This window comes from Misgurnus anguillicaudatus, chromosome 9 (assembly GCF_027580225.2).
Source record: "Misgurnus anguillicaudatus chromosome 9, ASM2758022v2, whole genome shotgun sequence".
Taxonomy (NCBI): domain Eukaryota; kingdom Metazoa; phylum Chordata; class Actinopteri; order Cypriniformes; family Cobitidae; genus Misgurnus; species Misgurnus anguillicaudatus.
This window is the reverse complement of record NC_073345.2, coordinates 8,454,156-8,472,610: the sequence shown is the minus strand read 5'-3', so window position 1 is coordinate 8,472,610 and position 18,455 is coordinate 8,454,156. Positions and strand designations below refer to the sequence as shown.

General features: G+C 39.5%; 1 protein-coding gene across 1 annotated transcript; it reads right to left on the bottom strand.

Annotated features, from left to right (window-relative positions):
* Positions 1-2,096: 2,096 nt before the first annotated feature.
* On the bottom strand, positions 2,097-17,221 carry LOC129424445 (neuronal acetylcholine receptor subunit alpha-10; the record flags this gene model as incomplete). The annotated part of the gene is made up of 5 exons (XM_055181112.2): positions 2,097-3,095; positions 3,572-4,104; positions 9,338-9,492; positions 10,535-10,680; positions 17,158-17,221. Coding segments are annotated over 5 exons (1,599 nt in total), but the record flags the coding sequence as incomplete, so codon positions are not given.
* Between the last annotated feature and the right edge of the window lie 1,234 nt (positions 17,222-18,455).

The window sequence follows — 18,455 nt, the reverse complement described above, 5'->3', positions numbered from 1 at the left end:
AGATGAGCTAGTTGGACCTTTTTGGGTTAAAAATGGAAATAAAAAACTACTCTCAGACTTACTGACAATGTTTAGAAGACACTTTCTTCAAGCAGTGGTACAGGAAAAAGCATCTTTCATGAAGACTTTTTTATGCAAGACAACGCTCCATCACATGCATCACAAGTACTCCACTGCATGACTGGCAAGTAAAGGCCTTAGAGATGAAAAACTAATGCCATGGCCCCCTTCTTCACCTGACTTAAACCCTATTGAGAACTTTTGAGCCCTTCTTAAGCAGGACATTTACAGTGAAGGTAAACAGTACACCTCTCTGAACAGTGTCTGGGAGGCTGTGGTTGCGTCTGCACAAAATGTTGGTTCAGATCAGATCAAGAAACTGACTGAATCCGTGAATGGAAGGCTTGTGACTGTTATCGAAAAGAAGGGTGGCTATATTGATCACTGAGTTTATATATTTTTTTATTTTTAATTTTTTTATTACATGTTTATTTGTAAATGTCGAGTTTGTTTATTATTCTCACTTTAACAGGTGAAAAAAACAAGTGAGATGGTAAAACCTTTGTTTTTCATTTAGTTGTGTAATAATTCTGCACACTAATAGTTGCCTAATAATGATGTACATAGAAATATTCTCTTAAGAAAGCCAAAATTTCACTTTTACTACTTAAATGTTCAGGTTTGAGGGTTTGTTAAGATTTTGAATTGACCAAGAGCACTGTAGTTGTACAATAACAAAAGTAATCCTCAAAAATACAACTTGCCTAAAAATTCTGCACACAATATATATCGAAAAGAGCAGTGGTCCAAGCACAAAGCCTTGAGGCACCCCGGTATCGAGCCGTTGGGGTTTGGAGACGTCACCTCTCCAGGATACCCGAAATGACCTACCTGAGAGATACGACCTGAACCTTAGAAGCGCTGTGTCAGAGACACCCATAGCCATGAGGGTCGACAGGAGGATTTGGTGATTGACCGTGTCAAAAGCAGCAGATAGATCCAGTAAGATCAGCAAAGATGATTTGGAGGCTGCTCTTCCCTGCTTTAGGGCTTCAATGACTGAGAGCAGCACAGTTTCAGTGGACTGACAGCTTTGGAAAACCGACTGATTGCTATCCAGGAGGTTATTTTGTGTGAAGAAGGAGGAGAGTAAATTATTAGATTTTGATGGCTAACGTTTCTTCAACGCCACAGAAAACCACCACACAAAACAAAGTAGATCCCTGTGTATTCAATGCGCCGCCATTGCTGTTTACAATGCGTGGAATGGTGCGCTGTGATTGGTTAAGCGGATTTATTTCATTCTGCAAAGAAGTAGGACTGGCGTTTGTCACGGTTTGGAAAAAAGTGAGAAAAGATGACAGAATAACACGGCGGATATCGGATTTTGCGTAAAATAAGGAATTTACTTTTTGCTACTGACCTGATACAATACTGATTTTGGTGATAACTTGTTTTTTGTTTAAATGCCATTTATCACGTTTTGGAACCAAACTCTTCAAATATTCCTCCTGGCCTAACTGGTATCAGCATAAAGGCAGTCCGAAAATTCTTAAAGCATCAGTGTACTGTAAAAACATTGGGTTGGCTTATTTGCTTGTTTTCCATATGACTTTTTAACATAGTAATGTATGTGCCAATATAAGCAAGCAAATATGAGCATGAAAAATAAAAAATTTCCATATATCACATACACATATTAGAAGTCTCATACACTCCCAGAAAAAAGGTGCTAAAGATGTCAATGGGGCAGTACTTTCAAAATTATACATTTGTACCTAAAAGGGTGAATATTGGCATCTCATAGGTATTGCTGGTATTTTTCTAATGTGTAATTGTGACATTAGAACACCTGTCTGACGGAGCAGTTTAGAGAGCGTCTGAATAAACATGTTGTACACTGGAAAAATATTTTGCTGCCTTTTAATCAAATACAATCTGCAGAGTCGTTAAAACGTAATATGTTAAATTATGACTACTGATGAGTTACTATAACTCATAAAAACAAGTTAAAGGGATAGTTCACCTAAAAATGAACATTCTGACATCATTTACTCACTCTCATGTTGTTACAAACTTATATACATTTCGTTGTTCTGAACATGAAGGAAGATATTTTGAGGAATGTTTGTATTTTTAAACTGATCATATGCCCCTTTCACTTCCTTAGTAGGAAAAATAAATACTATGGAAGTGAAAGGAGCTCACAAACTGTTTGTTTACAAACATTCCTCAAAACGTTTTGGGTGAACTATCCCTTTAACTTGTTTGATAAGTTGTTATGACTTGCTTATGTTAAAATGTCTTGACTTCTACTTATGAAAAGTATAGAGCACATTAAACTGTAAATAGAGTAATTTAGTTGTACAGACATATAATTTCCATTTCAGACTCTCAGACAGCTTGTCCAATAATAAGCAAACTCATGAAGAAGACCATGATGAAGAATATCCACATAAAGAAGCGATCCATGACTTTGGCGACTTTCCGCCACTCCCCGTTGCGTCTCTGTGTGGCCCTCTGATCATAAAAACAGCTGGCAATGTACTCAATGTTTCTCAAGAGGGTTTGGTGATGGCATTTACACTGACTTTCAATAACTATCTCTCTCTTATTCACTGACTCTTTCCTACCTCCTCCGTTCTCACATGCTCTACCTCCACAACCTTCTGTTGCTCCTCGTATCTCTCCAGGGTCAATGCCTACATGTGTACTATCCGTCAAACCACCATTAGTCTCTTTTCCAGTAGATAGGGTTGGACTGACGTCTTCATTTGATTTGTCTGTGGTGGTCTTCTGTGGACACCCTTCACTGGCCGAAATGCCTCGTACCCTCAGAGCAAAGTCCTCACCCCTGGCTCGGCCGTTTACAGCATAGTTGGTTTCCTTCTGGGATTGTTTATCTGTGCGAGCAGACAGACAGCTGTCCCCCACATCATAGACAAAGCAGATTCGAGCCAGGTAGTGCAGGATAAAACGTTTGACCCATGCAGGAGCGGGTCGGACATCTGGTCCGCAGTGGTGGATGTTCATAATGAAGATGGTCAAGGCTGTAGACGCTGTAATCATGGTCATTGTGGCAATGTAATATTTCCCTGTGGAAACAATGGGATTGATAAACTTCATTAGAAAGGACTATTTTAAAATGGTCATTAAACCCTAAAAAAGTGCATTCATCCTTTACAGAAGTGTATCTCAAATTGGTTGAGTAAATCATGGTTAATTTTGATATTTGGCTGGAGTATTGCTTTAAAGTCAGAAGTTGTTCCCTGATCCCTGTTTTCTCCCATTACGAAGCTTGGAATAACAAAGACATTGACTAAATAACTTCAGATGTGTTTGTCTGAAAGATGATGGACATATGTATCTTGAATAGCTTGAGGGTGAGTAAATCATGGGGTATTTTTGATATTTGGCTAAAGTATCCCTTTAACTTACAGGTAGACCTTAGGAAGAAAGTTTCTGTAATTTATCTCAATGGTAAACATGGGCGTCGGAACCATTATATCAATGAAAATAAAATTCTTAATGAACATAAAATAAACCTAATAGTATATCTAGAACATCTCACCAATAAGCGGCACGTTCTCTGAAGGAGGCATGCTTTCAGCGACAAGCAGCTGGAAAACCGTGAGGGCCAGTAACACTGTGACCCCTAGAGATACTTTCTCTCCAGAATCAGCCGGCAGGTAGAAGCCCAGCGGAGCCAGGAAGGAGATCATCATGCAGGGTATGAGAAGATTGAAGATATAAAAGGAAGCTCTTCTTTTCAAGTGAAGTGTGAAAGTGATATCTGGATATGGGTCTGAGCAGCAACCATACAGAATGATGTTCTTCTTGGAAGGCATTCCCAGAACCTCCCACTCCACGTTCTCCACAAAGTCTGCTAAATCAGCACTGTCCAGGGCGTTATGAAGGTCCATCTGGTTGCCGTTGTGCGTCCAGGATCCGAAAGTGAGGCGGCACTGCTGCACATCGAAAGGGAAGAACGATACGTCCACTTTGCATGAACTCTTGGTTATCGCCGGCTGGTCCCACATGATTTGGCCGTCATGGCGGATCACTACGTTAGTCTCCAAAGAGCTGGAGAACTGGTCATCTGCGCTGGTAGACAGGAGAAGAAATGGAGGCAGGCCACAAAGTTTTACACAAAACTGTAAAAATTTGAAATCTCCTCCTTTAATTTTAGAGCATGTTCACGAGCAGACTATAGTGCATGGGCCTTGACCTGCTGACATGACATGCTGACATAGTTGCCAGTGTTTTTTTTTATTTATTTAAAGGAACAGTATGTACGAAATGTATATCAATTTATCATAAAATGGCCCTGATATGTCACTAGACATTAAGAAATCATTTTCATTTCAAATACTTATATCACTGACAACAGTGGTCTGGCCAGGATATTGTCATTTAAAAAGTGGAGTTGCAGCCCTCAACTGATGTTTATGTTGTCATGTTGTGTATTGGCCACCAGTTGTGTGATTCCAGTACCAGGTTTGGCCACAAGTTTTGTGATTGCAAAATCAGTTTTGGCCATAATCCTACATACTGTTCCTTTAAGCCATTATGCAAACGTTGTAAACAATACATAAACAGCCTGTATAAATGCACAAATTAGTCAGCAGGTCAAGTCAGCAAGTCACGGTGCGTCACCATAGTCTGCTCATGAACTCACACAGAAAAGACCAAAAAGGAAAACAAATTGTTAAATAAAGTCGTTAGTTTTGTTTTGTTTGCGCACAAAAGTATTCTAGTTGCTTCATAATATTCTGATTGAAACACTGATTGTACATGTGCATTTTTGGCAATGTCTTTCATTCTTTTCTGGGCTTGAATACTGTCAGTAGAAAAGCAGTCTATGGTGCAGTCTATGGCACAGTCACAAGCCGGTTTTCATCAAAAATATCTAAAAATGTGTTCTGAAGACGATCAATGGACTTGCGGGTTTGGAACGACACAGGGGTAAGTGATTTATGATAAAATTTTGATTGTGGAGTGAACTAAGCCTTAAAACGTCGCCAAGTTGTTATTGTCTAATAGCGGGCTCTAGTGGTGAAAATCTACAAATTGTGCCTTTAATATATACACTTTTATTAGAAAATGATGAATTACTTTAAGTGATATTATTTCTCATTTTTACATTTGCAATTTTACAATTGCAACCAACAGTTTGTCCATTTAGGGCTACTGTAGGAACATGACAGCAACTTCCATTTAAGGGGACCCACAGTGTATGTTAAAAACATCTCATTTTAAGGTAACAAAAACAATACAGTTCAATATGTAAGATATTATAATAATTTGTATATAAAATTATAATTTGTTACATTTATATAGCGCTTGTCTGCAGCACACAAAGCGCTTTACATATGAAAGGGGGATTCTCCTCAACCACCACCACCAATGTGCAGCATCCACCTGGATGATGCGACGGCAGCCATATTGTGCCAGAACGCCCACCACACACCAGCTTTTTAGTGGAGAGGAGAACAAGTAATATAGCCAATTAGTATGAGGGGATGATCAGTTGGCCAGGATGCCGGGGCACACCCCTACTCTTTTTCGAAAGACATCCTGGGATTTTTAACGACCACAGAGAGTCAGGACTTCGGTTTAACGTCTCATCCGAAGTACGGTGCTTTTTGACAGTATAGTGTCCCCGTCACTATACTGGGATGTTAGGACCCACACAGACCACAGGGTGAGCACCCCCTGCTGGTCTCACTAACACCTCTATCAGCAGCAACCTGGTTTTCCCAGGTGGTCTCCCATCCAAGTACTGACCAGGCTCAGCCCTGCTTAGCTTCAGTGGGCAAGCTGTCTTTGGCCATAGAGTGATATGGCTGCTGGCTAAAGGGTTTATATACACCACTGATAAAAAAGTTTGTGTATATTATATTGCGTTTTTGTGAAGAGATCCTTCTAATAGTTACACAATGCACCTTTAAATCCACTAGCACTTAACATTACAGTCATTATAACCTTATATCTGGCTTTCATAACCTTGCTTACCATGAAACTGCATGAATCATCCTCTTAATTTACAACATGCTCATATTTCTTATTATGCTTTGCAGTACAGCCCAAAACTATTAGGATCTGAATGTGAACTTGTTTTCAAAAGTCATTTCAAGTCTTGGCTTGTTTTGCTATGACAAGCTTTCCGGACATGCAAATAAATCAGTAGTAAGCTGAAGTCATCTGTCAAGATCAGTGAAGTCATTTAAGGACACAGTTGATCCAAAACTTAACTGTGATCTTGCCGATCAGTTTTATGCACTTATGATGACAAAATCTTTCATGCTTCGACAGGATGCAAAAGTACCACAAAGTATAAAATTGTTGTAAATGGTGTAACTGCATAAAAAACTGAATAAAAATGTAATTGTTATTTACTGATGGTATACAGTCAATGAACAGCAACTTTATATAGTTAATTTACACAACTGATAGTTTTAACCCTAAATTCTGATTGGATGAGCTGTGTTTAAATTGATGGTAAAATGACAATAAACACCCACTTGACTTGGCAAATATTACTAATGCATTATTAATGCACTGAGGTGTTCCTATAGGTTAAATGGTATAGAGCAGGGCTATTCAATTAGTTTTTCGTGGGGGCCAGTTCATGAAAAGCATCACAAATGAGGGGCCTGAGAAATAACAGTGATGTAACGGAGATATACATTTTCCTACATTTAAACATACTAATGTTATATTCTGAAACTACATAAAAACAAAATCAGTGCATTGTACAATAGGCTTTTTCTACAAACATGTATTTTCAGACTGCATTCAACAACATAAGTGCATTGTTAGATGTCTAAGTAGGATTTTCTACATCCAGACATGTTCATATGTTATTAATAAATATTTTAAATTTTGCATAACAACATAAGTGCATTGTAAAATGCCCATGTAAGCTTTATTTTACATTTAAATAGGTAAATAAGATCCATATCACACTCATTGAGAATTTAACTTATTTACTCACTTAAGTACACATAACAAAACAGTTTATAATATGGAACATAATTGTTTTATGCTGTTTTTTGTCAAAGCTAATTATTACAGTAGCCATATTTACACTACAACCGCCATCTTAATAACTGGCAAACATTAGGCTAGCTTCTAATAAGACAGAATATGTTTTTAGATTTCGCAAGAGCAGTAAAATCAGTTGTATGTTTGTCAGCGCGATGCACATACAGTGGTGCAGGTGCTGGGCTGTGAGCGATGGGCGATTAACTCGTTTTAATTGCATTCTTGTGTGAGAACGATGACTCGCATAATATTTGAGCATTTAGTCTGCTTTGAATTTTGGAGAAACTTTTTGTCTAGTTCACAAAATCGTTTCAACGAGTTTCCTTTATTAAGACATCTAACGTAAATGTCATTGTGGATAAGCAAGTCATTGAGCTGACATATCAGACAACAATTGTCGGAAAAGGCAGCGTTTTTAATCTGGAAATACAACAAATAAAGTTAAAACAGCCATAGAGACCGGTCTCTTAACTCACCACTGTCAGCTATTGCATCTTGAGACGCGGGCGCGAGCGGGGGAGACCAAAGCAAAGCGCGAATATAAACACGTGACACAGCTGCTCGCACCAGTCACGTGACTCGCGCTCTGCAGCTCATGCTGTATGAAACAGACGCACGCGCATCAACTCGTAACTGTACGGCCCGTTCTCTAACTTACTAAATTTATTCTAGAGATGTCTTTTTTACAGACTACATAAAGGGCCGGATCAAATTACCTGGGGGGCCGGGTTTGGCCCGCGGGCCGCCAATTGAATAGCCCTGGTATAGAGCATTATGTAATAAATAGAAAATGTATGGGTTAAATACACATAGTGAATAAAAAAACTTACAGTTAGGTAAATAAACTTGCATTAGTACCAGATGTGGATTTATAGACTATATTTTACAAAACTTCATAGAGATCTGGGTCAGAATTATTAATTTTACAAGCTTGTGTAAGCATTTACTGCCCTTGTAATCTACAGTGGTGTGAAAAAGTGTTGGCCCCCTTCCTGATTTTTTATGTTTTTGCATGTTGGTCACACTTTAATGTTTCAGATCATCAAACAAATTTAAATATTAATCAGAGATAACACAATTAAACACAACACGCAGTTTTTAAATGTTTTTTATTATAAAGGGAAAACAAAATCCAAACACACATAGCCATGTGCTTGGCCCCCACAAATTGCAAAATCATGGAACAGTGGTGAACCTTTCCAGAAGTGGCCGGCCGACCAAAATTACCCCAAGAGCGCAGCGACGACTCATCCAGGAGGTCACAAAAGACCCCACAACAACATCAAAAGAACTGCAGGCCTCACTTGCCTCAGGGTCAGTGTTCATGACTCAACCATAAGAAAAAGACTGGGCAAAAATGGCCTGCATGGCAGAGTCAAAAGACAAAAACCTCTTCTGACCAAAAAGAACATAAAGGCTCATCTTAGTTTTGCCAGAAAACATCTTGATGATTCCAAAGACTTTTGGGAAAATAAATACTCTGTGTGTCCCATTACATCTGGGGTAAAAGTAACACAGCATTTCAGAAAAACAACATCATACAAACAGTAAAATAGGGTGGTGGTGTGTGATGGTCTGGGGTTGTTTTGCTGCTTCGGGACCTGGAAGACTTGCTGTGATAAATGGAAACATGAATTCTGCTGTCTACCAAAAAATCTTGAAAGACAATGCCCGGCCATCTGTTCGTGACCTCAGGCTGAAGCGAACTTTGGTTCTGCAGCTGGACAATGATCCGAAACACACCAGCAAGTTCTCCCTCTGAATGGCTGAAGAAAAAGAAAATGAAGACCTTGGAGTGGCCTAGTCAAAGTCCTAACCTCATTCCTATTAAGATGCTGTGACATGACCTTAAAAAGGCGGTTCATGCTCGAAAATCCCCCGGTGTGGCTGAATTACAACAATTCGGCAAAGATGAGTGGGCCAAAATTCCTCCACAGCGCTGTAACAGACTCATTGCAAGTTATCACAAATGCTTGATTGCAGTTGTTGCTGCAAAGAGTGACCCAACCTGTTATTAGGTTTAGGGGGCAATGTGGGCCATGTGGGTTTGGATTTTATTTTCCCTTCATAATTAAAATCTTTATTTAAAAACTGAATGTTGTGTTTACTTGTGTTATCTTTGTTTAATATTTACATTTATTCGATGATCTCTAACACATTAAAGTGTGACAAACATGAAAAAAAATCAGGAAGGGAGCCAACACTTCATGTAAAAGAATGTTTAGTCAGTGGAACAACAAAGGAAGTGACATACTAATAGTGGATGAAACTCAATACCAATCCAACCTACTTGTTATATAGGACAATATCGGGTCTCCATACATAACTACTAGGTATACGGATGGTATCAAGTCCATCATAGTCTGTCTTATTCCAGGTGAGGTAGGCATCAAACCACACCTGACGAATCCACAGGTATGTTGTCAGAATCTGGTTTCTTTCATCCTAATTGAAAAATGGAGTATTTCAGAATAATTTTTAATAAATATATTCCAGTGAAATAAACACCAAAATGTCTGTGAAAACCCAGCGAAAGTCATTTACTGATTTGCTGTTTACTACATAAAATACATGATGTAGAAAACATTCTGTTTAAATATTTAATATTGACTGAGTAAGTCATGTCATAGATTGACATCAATATAAAAATCAATGAGTGAAACGTTGATGCTTCTGATCTCATCATTATTTAATTTTGAGACCTTAGCCTGGATTTTATAGACGGGGTCACAAGAGTTTACAAGTCACTCATATTTTTAAAAATCTGAAAAAAAAACACTAGGAAATACAAACTACTAATTCTAGCTTTGTAACATAAACATTAAAGGCGGAGTCCACGATGTTTGAAAAATGCTTTGGAAAAGGAGACGGGCCGACTACCAAAACACACTTATAGCCAATCAGCAGTAAGGGGTGTGTCTACTAACCGACATCCTTGCCGGGTTGCGTATGTGTGGGGCGGGTCTATCAACAGAAGGTCCAGATTCTATTGGGGTAGGGGCGTGTTTGTTTAGGTGATTTCAAATACCAACACTGGCTTTCAAACATCGTGGACTCCGCCTTTAATATGAACAGTTGCTGTAGTTTGTATGCTGTGCTCCAAGCCAGTTAAAGGGATAGTTCACCCAAAAAAAGAAAATTATGTTATTATTTACTCACCCTCAAGTTACAAACCTTTTCTTTGTTAAAGGAAGATATTTTGAGCAACCCCTTTTAAACCATTGACTTCCATAGTATTTTTCTTTTCTACTAGAAACCAATGGTTCTCCTGTTTTCTACTTGATTACAAATATCTTCATTTGTGTTTAGCAAAACAAAGAAATTTATACAGGTTTGTAACAACTTGAGGGTAATTAAATGAAGACAGATTTTTTGGGGGGTGAACTATCCCTTTAAGACCTTGAACAAAGCAAAATAATGAGTATAGAAGACATGAAAGTCAGATAGAGAGGAAGAGAAAAAAAGGTGATTGACTGTGAACCATTACCATATCAATGATCTGTGACAGAGTGATCTGCAGCGTGACGTTAATGATGTTGTCTGTGTCTTCCACAGGTCTCAGTGCTTTGGAGTAATTCACAAATAAGTCATTCAGAAGCTTGTATGCATATCGTCCTTGGGCACACAAACATACTGCCAGAAAGAAGAAGAGAGTGAGAACTTTAGGGTGATTTGGTTTATTTTTCAATTAAGATCTGGTCGTAACTTGTGTAAGCAAGCACTATGCACAGAGAGCATATAGGCTACAGCAGTAAACTATTATTTTGGATTAATTATCTTGGTTTTATCTGGGAGAAAATGAAAATCTCCCCAAAGTTATTTCCTAAATCCCCTCACTGCTGCTAACATTGTGACCCTGTCTGTAATATCCAGACTAAAGTCTCATAATCTAATAATAAATTAGGAGAATCAAAGTTTTATTGTTTTAAATCTTTGACATGATCTCACTCATTCAATATTAAATATATTATGGTTATATTGAATAATTTTGTGTAGAAAACAGCAAATCACAATAACACTGCTTTAGCCTGCTTTTGCAGGCAGGGTCACGTGTGAATTTGTCTATAGAACCAGTAAACAAGGATAACATAGGATAACTGTTGTTGTGGTTGAACAAAGCTAGTCAGATGTAAAACTTTTACCTATAAACTTTGAAGGTGGCACAGGATGCATGCGTTATACAGTTGAAAGAAAAAGCATGTGAACCCCTTGGTCTTACCTGGACCTCCTCACAAATTGGTCACAAAATGTGCCCCGATCCTCATCCAAGCCACAACAACAGAGAAACAGTCTGCTTAAACTAATACCACACAAACATTATACGTTTTCATGTTTTTATTGAACACAACATGTAAACATTCATAGTGCAGGGTGGAAAAAGTATGTGAACCTTTGTGTTTAATAACTGGTTGACCCTCCTTTGGCAGCAATAACATCAACCAAACGTTTCCTATAGTTGCAGATCAGACCTGCACATTGGTCAGGAGAAAATTTGGACCATTCCTCTTTACAAAAGTGTTTCAGTTCAGCAATATTCTTGGGATGTCTGGTGTGAATCGCTCTCTTGAGGTCATGCCACAGCATCTCAATCGGGTTGAAGTCAGGACTCTGACAGGGCCACTCCAGAAGGCGTATTTTCTTCTGTTGAAGCCATTCTGTTGTTGATTTACTTCTATGCTTTGGGTCGTTGTCTTGTTGCATTGTCCATCCTCTGTTAAGCTTCAGTTGGCGACAGATGGTCTTAAGTTTTCCTGCAAAATGTCTTAATAAACTTTGGAAGTCATTTTTCCATCAATGACAGTAATCCGTCCAGGGCCTGAGGCAGCAAAGCAGCCCCAAACCATGATGCCCCCTCTACCATATTTCAAAGTTGGGATGAGGTTTTGATGTTGGTGTGCTGGGCCTTTTGTTCTCCACACATAGCGTTGTGTGTTCTTTCCAAACAACTCAATTTTGGTTTCATCTGTCCACAGAATGTTTTGCCAGTAGTGCTGTGGAACATCCAGGTGCTCTTTTGCAAACTTCAAACGTGCTGCAATGTTTTTTTTTTGGACAGCAGTGGCTTCCTCCGTGGTGTCCTCCCATGAAGTCCTTTCATGTTTAATGTTTTCCTTATTGTAGATTTGTCAACAAAAATTTTAGCATGTGCCAGAGATTTCTGTAAGTCTTTAGCTGACACTCTAGGATTCTTCTTCACCTCGTTGAGCATTCTGCGCTGTGCCCTTGCAGTCATCTTTACAGGACAACCATGCCTAGGGAGTGTAGCAACAGTGCTGAACTTTCTTCATTTGTAGACAATCTGTCTTACCGAGGAAACATGGACATCAAGGCTTTTAGATATACTTTTGTAGCCCTTTCCATCTTTATGTAAGTCAACAATTCTTGATTGTAGGTCTTCTGAGAGCTCTTTTGTGCGAGGCATGGTTCACATCAGACAATGCTTCTTCAGATCAGCAAACTCAAAACTGATGTGTGTTTTTTATTGGACAGGGCAGCTTTAATCAACACATCCAATCTCAACACATTGATTGGACCCCAGGTTGGCTGACTCCTGGCTCCAATTAGCTCTTGGAGAAGTCACTAGCCTAGGGTTTCACATACCTTTTCCACCCTGCACTATGAATGTTTATGTCACAGGGTGACGTTTTGTGGGGGCGGAACCAAAAGTAGGGAAGATGGGTTCTGCCCGAAGATGAGTTCCGCCCGGAAGATAAACTGAAAACACCGGAACTTCCGGGTTTCCCCCAAAGACAAATCAGGCCGTATTGGATGCAGGTGTGTTTATTAAAGAAAGCGATCGCTGATAGGATACTGAAGAGGAGAAGCTGAGTATAAAAAGAGCTCTGAAAACACAAACGGGGTGCTTGTTGTTGTGCTCTGTTGTGCGTTTGGTGCGCTCTGTTTTGCTGCTTTGCAGGCTGGTGTGTGACAAAACCGTTCCCTTGGGGAAAGAAGTGGAAGCTTACTAATAGTTTCAGCTAAGAGAAACTCCTATTGAAGGTGACTGGGTGAAAGAAAGACAGATGCACTATGCGACTGGGTTGAGTAGAGAAGGATGAGCAGTGTTGATTCACGGATGTGCTGACATGTGAGTAACGTTTGGAGAACTATACAAACATTGAGAAGGAAGAATTGCTTGAAGTGTGTTGTGAGTGTTGTTAAACAGCTTCGGCCCCACTAGTGAGAGAAGCATGGGCGAGCCGAACAACGTGTAGTAGGAACGGACAGGAGATCCATCGACGACCTCCAAACACCTTTCCCTTTGTGCTGTAAACCACGCCCGACGAGTCACACGAGAGACCTGGGACAGAGCAGGCCAAATCCTTATTTCACGAAGTGTGTACGAGATGCTGTGGGTGAGTCTTGATCTTTATTTTGTGTGTGTAGACTAATGCTTGCAGTGTGGTGCTGTGCTTTTAGAGACAGAAGCCGCTCTCAGTCCAGTGAATCCGTGGGAAGATATCAGCACGTTGAGGCCAGACCAGTGCAAGTGAAGAGGAAATTAAATAGTAGGATCTTCAGTGTGTCAACGTTAACCCTCGCCGATCCTGAGAGAGGGCGGTGGTGAATCATATTTGTGCATCAGTGTGAGTAAGCGACTGGTATTTACTGCTTGGGCCGAAGGCCATTGTTGTATACAGCCACCTACACTAACCATTTGCGTGCGGAGCCTCTCCAAAGAGTTCGCCCCAGTTCAGTACCCCTGGAACCAGATAGGAGGGGGGAGCTAGGGAAGCGTTCGGCCCTGTACGCCCTGCCAGCCGTTGCCTTGCAAGTCCACTGCCCCCAGGAGAAGCGTTGGGTGAGATACGAAATAACTTACCTCTGTGATGTGTAACTTACCTCTGTTTTCAGCACGCCTGTGAAGAGGAACGAAAAGCCCCAGTCTGTGCATAACTTACGTCTGTGATGTGTAACTCACCTCTGCTTTCAGCACGCCTGTGAAGAGGAACGAAAAGCCCCAGTCTGTGCATAACTTACGTCTGTGATGTGTAACTTACCTCTGCGTACAGCGCACTTGTGAAGAGGAACGAAAAGCCCCAGTCTGTGCATAATTTATGTCTGTGAAGTGTAACTTACCTCTGCTTTCAGCACGCCTGTGAAGAGGAACGAAAAGCCCCAGTCTGTGCATAACTTACGTCTGTGATGTGTAACTTACCTCTGCGTACAGCACACTTGTGAAGAGGAATGAAAAGCCCCAGTCTGTGCATAACTTACGTCTGTGAAGTGTAACTTACCTCTGCTTTCAGCACGCCTGTGAAGAGGAACGAAAAGCCCCAGTCTGTGCATAACTTATGTCTGTGAAGTGTAATTTACCTCTGCTTTCAGCACGCCTGTGAAGAGGAACGAAAAGCCCCAGTCTGTGCATAACTTACGTCTGTGAAGTGTAACTTACCTCTGCTTTCAGCACGCCTGTGAAGAGGAACGAAAAGCCCCAGTCTGTGCATACGTATGTCTGTGAAGTGTAACTTACCTCTGCTTTCAGCACGCCTGTGAAGAGGAACGAAAAGCCCCAGTCTGTGCCTAACTTACGTCTGTGAAGTGTAACTTACCTCTGCTTTCAGCACGCCTGTGAAGAGGAACGAAAGCCCCAGTCTGTGCATACGTATGTCTGTGAAGTGTAACTTACCTCTGCTTTCAGCACGCTTGTGAAGAGGAAAGAAAGCCCCAGTTTGTGTATAACCTACCTCTGTGAAGTGTAACTTACCTCTGCTTTAGCACGCCCTGAAGAGGAATGAAAAGCCTCGGTGTATAAATAACTTACCTTTGTGGTGCATACTTACCTCTGTCCTACAGTACGACTCCGAAGAAGGACGAGAGGTCCTGGGACGCGGATACTCGACCCCTGCTCCAACACGATCCTGAGGAGAACCTTAAGGGCGAGAAAAGAAATACCATCTCAGACACGACCCCCACGAACACCAGTGCCAAGTAGTCGAAAATCACTGACACAAGTACTGATTGCATTTCCTTTGTTCTGCCCCCAGGAGAAGCGGAGGGCGCCACGGATAATAGGAAGCCCCTAGAAAGGAGTCCTACTCTCTGCTCCATACCGAGTCCAGTCCTAGGGGCGAGAAGAGAGAGAGTTGTTTTAATTTGCCTTTTTCCCTTTCCCCTTACTTTTAAGTATTTAAATAAAGATTTGTTTTAAACTTAGTATACTCTGTCTGTCTGGTCATTGGGGTGACTTTGGGAACCTCCTCGAGGTGGAACCTAGGAAGAGGCGTGACCCTTTAGCTATCTCGGGTCTGCTCCGACCTGTGACATTTACATGTTGTGTTCAATAAAAACATGAAAACGTATAATTTTTGTGCGGTATTAGTTTAAGCAGACTGTGTTTCTCTATTGTTGTGACTTAGATGAAGATCAGAACACATTTTATGACCAATTTATGAAGAAATCCAAGTAAGCCCAAAGGGTTCACATACTTTTTCTTTCAACTGTATGTCTTTACCAATATTAGGGCTGTGCCATTAATAGTTTTTTGATTTTCAATTTCAAATTTTGATTCAAACAATTACATAAACAAGATAATTGAGGTAAAACAATTATTGTGCAATAAAATTATAAATTGCACGCTACTGGACTGATGTGTTTGTAAGGCACTTTGAAGGCACCACTGCTTTGACACTTGTAGCATATTTGCAACACTTACTTAATAAAAAGGTTATTCAAAGTCACAGCGGAATCATGTTAAATAACCGTGACTATGATTGTTTTCTAAATAACCGTGATTATGATTTAGCTCATAATGGAGCAGCCCTAAACCATATTTAAAAAGTTACTGGAAAAGTATAACAAACAGTCATATTTGGCCTCTAGTCGAGTTGCGGTTAAACACACCATTTTCAGCAGATTAACAAGCGAACATGAAGGTTATTCAATTAGTCTTTACTGTTCCCTGAGGATGAGCCAGGTCAGCGCTTTCCTCGCAACATCAATTCACTCAGAGAGCCACACAAAAAAAGAGCCTGTGGTGTGGGATGTGTAAGATCCAGCTGGCAGAGTCCCTGTCCTGCACCATGAACTCAGACAGAAAGCATCAAATTTTGGGGATCTGATGTGACAGGACTGCAAAGATGCTTTATTGACTTTGTGGGTGAACAATATTTGGGTAGTAACTGAAAATAAAACCTGAAGTCAATTTAATAAAAAGTTGGGTACATTGCAAATGTGCTTGATGATAAGTCTCATCAAAGGTTCTGAAGTGAAGTGTTCAAAAAGTGCTGCATCAGTGGAAAAACTTATAGCAACCTTTTGAAAGATGTCTTTAACTACTGTCATTTTAATATCAAATGCCTCAAAATCTAAAGTTTGGGCCACAGGTGAAAATATTTTTATTAGTTAAAGTTTGTCCATGAACTTACAACATGAACTCCTAATTTAACCCCACACCAAGACTAAAGTCAGTCAAATGAGTTCCTTTTTCTGAATAATTAATAGTAATTGAAACAGCACCTCCTGAGTAAATTAAATAGAAATTCTGTTTAATACCGGGACCACTGGTCTGTGTCAACATGCCCCTGAGGGAGGCACTAATTATGTATCAGTGGGTCTTCAATATAGGTCAGATATTTCTCAATGTGGTAATAGCTTCAATGTTACGAGAGTTACAGATGTTACATCTTAAAATCTTAATTTAATTGCATGTAGCTTAATAATAATCATGTACATTTTGAATTGGCAGAAATAAAAAAAAACTCACCTGAGGGGACCATTGAATTAAAAAAGTGGGTATATTTTGTAGATTTTCAGCAAAATAAATGTAATTTATCAATTTAATAACATTAATTAATTAATTTAATGTTTTAAAATTTTCAAAAAAGTTTTATTTGTTTATAGGCCTAAATGAATCCATGCTGTTAAAAAAAGCTAACGAGCACATAAACACTTATACACACAAAGTAAACAGAAAAAAAATGTAAAAAAAATTATATTTATAAATTAATGAAATATATAGTCCAATAAACAGTATATGCACTAATAAAACGCGTCTCATTATTAATTCCTGTAATATAAGCGCAACATAAACAGAGTAAATGTTCTGAATGAACTCATGAAGAAATGTAACGTTAGCCTATTTAAAAATGAGATGAGCTAAAGTCTTACCTGGAATAAAACCAATGGTGACAATCAAATGCAGATAAGCCAAGACACCTCGTGGATTCATTTTGTGTCGTCAGGTATAATAAAAACTATGCGGTCTCGCGAAAGCAGATGCAGCAGTTGTTAGACATAACCATTTACACAAGAGGCGTGTTCGACATCATGCCGCGCTGCGCAGACTGATCGGAGAATGACATCGTATACGCGCGAGAGCCTTTTGATCGCAGATTATTCAAATTGCTCTCGTGGTACAGTGATGTCACGTTGATGAACCGTCTGCGCAGCGCGGCATGAAGTCGCACACACCAACTACTGTTGTCTACAGAGAAGTGTTTACGTACCAGTTGCAGTGGTGCTGATGCTGGAGTGTCACAGTGTGGAATTAATACAATAATTTCGTGTATAGTCTTGCACATTTTCGGTGCAGTACTAAGGATAGTACGAAGATAAACGTTTCTGAGGTAAATAGTGTGGTAAATTATTACTGCAGAGTGCAGACTTTGCGTCAGTCGTCAAATGCAAGGAACAAAAATAACAACAGAGGGTAAAAAGTAAGTCTTATTTATGATGTGAAATATTTAGGATTCTGTCACATTATTTGTGACATTAACCATGTCAACTCATACCTACAAACGATAATGTCTTTGGTCGGTTACGCTGAGGCACACGATATCTTTGGAAAACCAATTAATCTCTGAAATCGATCAACAAAACGACGCACAAAATACTACGAATTTATGAAAAAAAATACGTGCTGATATTTTGTATCAAATGTTGATGAAATAATTTGAAATGCATAATTTATTAAGTTAAACAGTGGTAAAATGTCATAATGCTGAAATTACTTAAAGGGGCCATGGCACAAGACTTTTTTAAGATGTCAAATAAATCTTTGGTGTCCCTAGAGCACATATGTGAAGTTTTAGCTCAAAATACCATATAAATATTTATTATAGCATGTTAAAATTGCCACTTTGTAGGTGTGCGCAAATATGTGCCGTTTTGTGTGTGTCCTTTAAAATGCAAATGAGCTGATGAAATTCAAACACTTATCATAATGATGGTGGTTTGTTGCAATTAAAACTCAATTGTGCTTTTCTCTGCACTAAATGGCAGTGCTGTGGATGGATAGTGCAGATTAAGGGGCGGTATTATTATAATAAGAGCTCCTTATGACATCATAAGGAGAGACACATTTCAACAACCTATTTTTCATGTACTTGTAGAAAATGGTAAGTTACTGCCAAGTTATAACCCAAACTAAGTTACTGGGTTGATCTTTTTCACACTTTCTAGGTTAA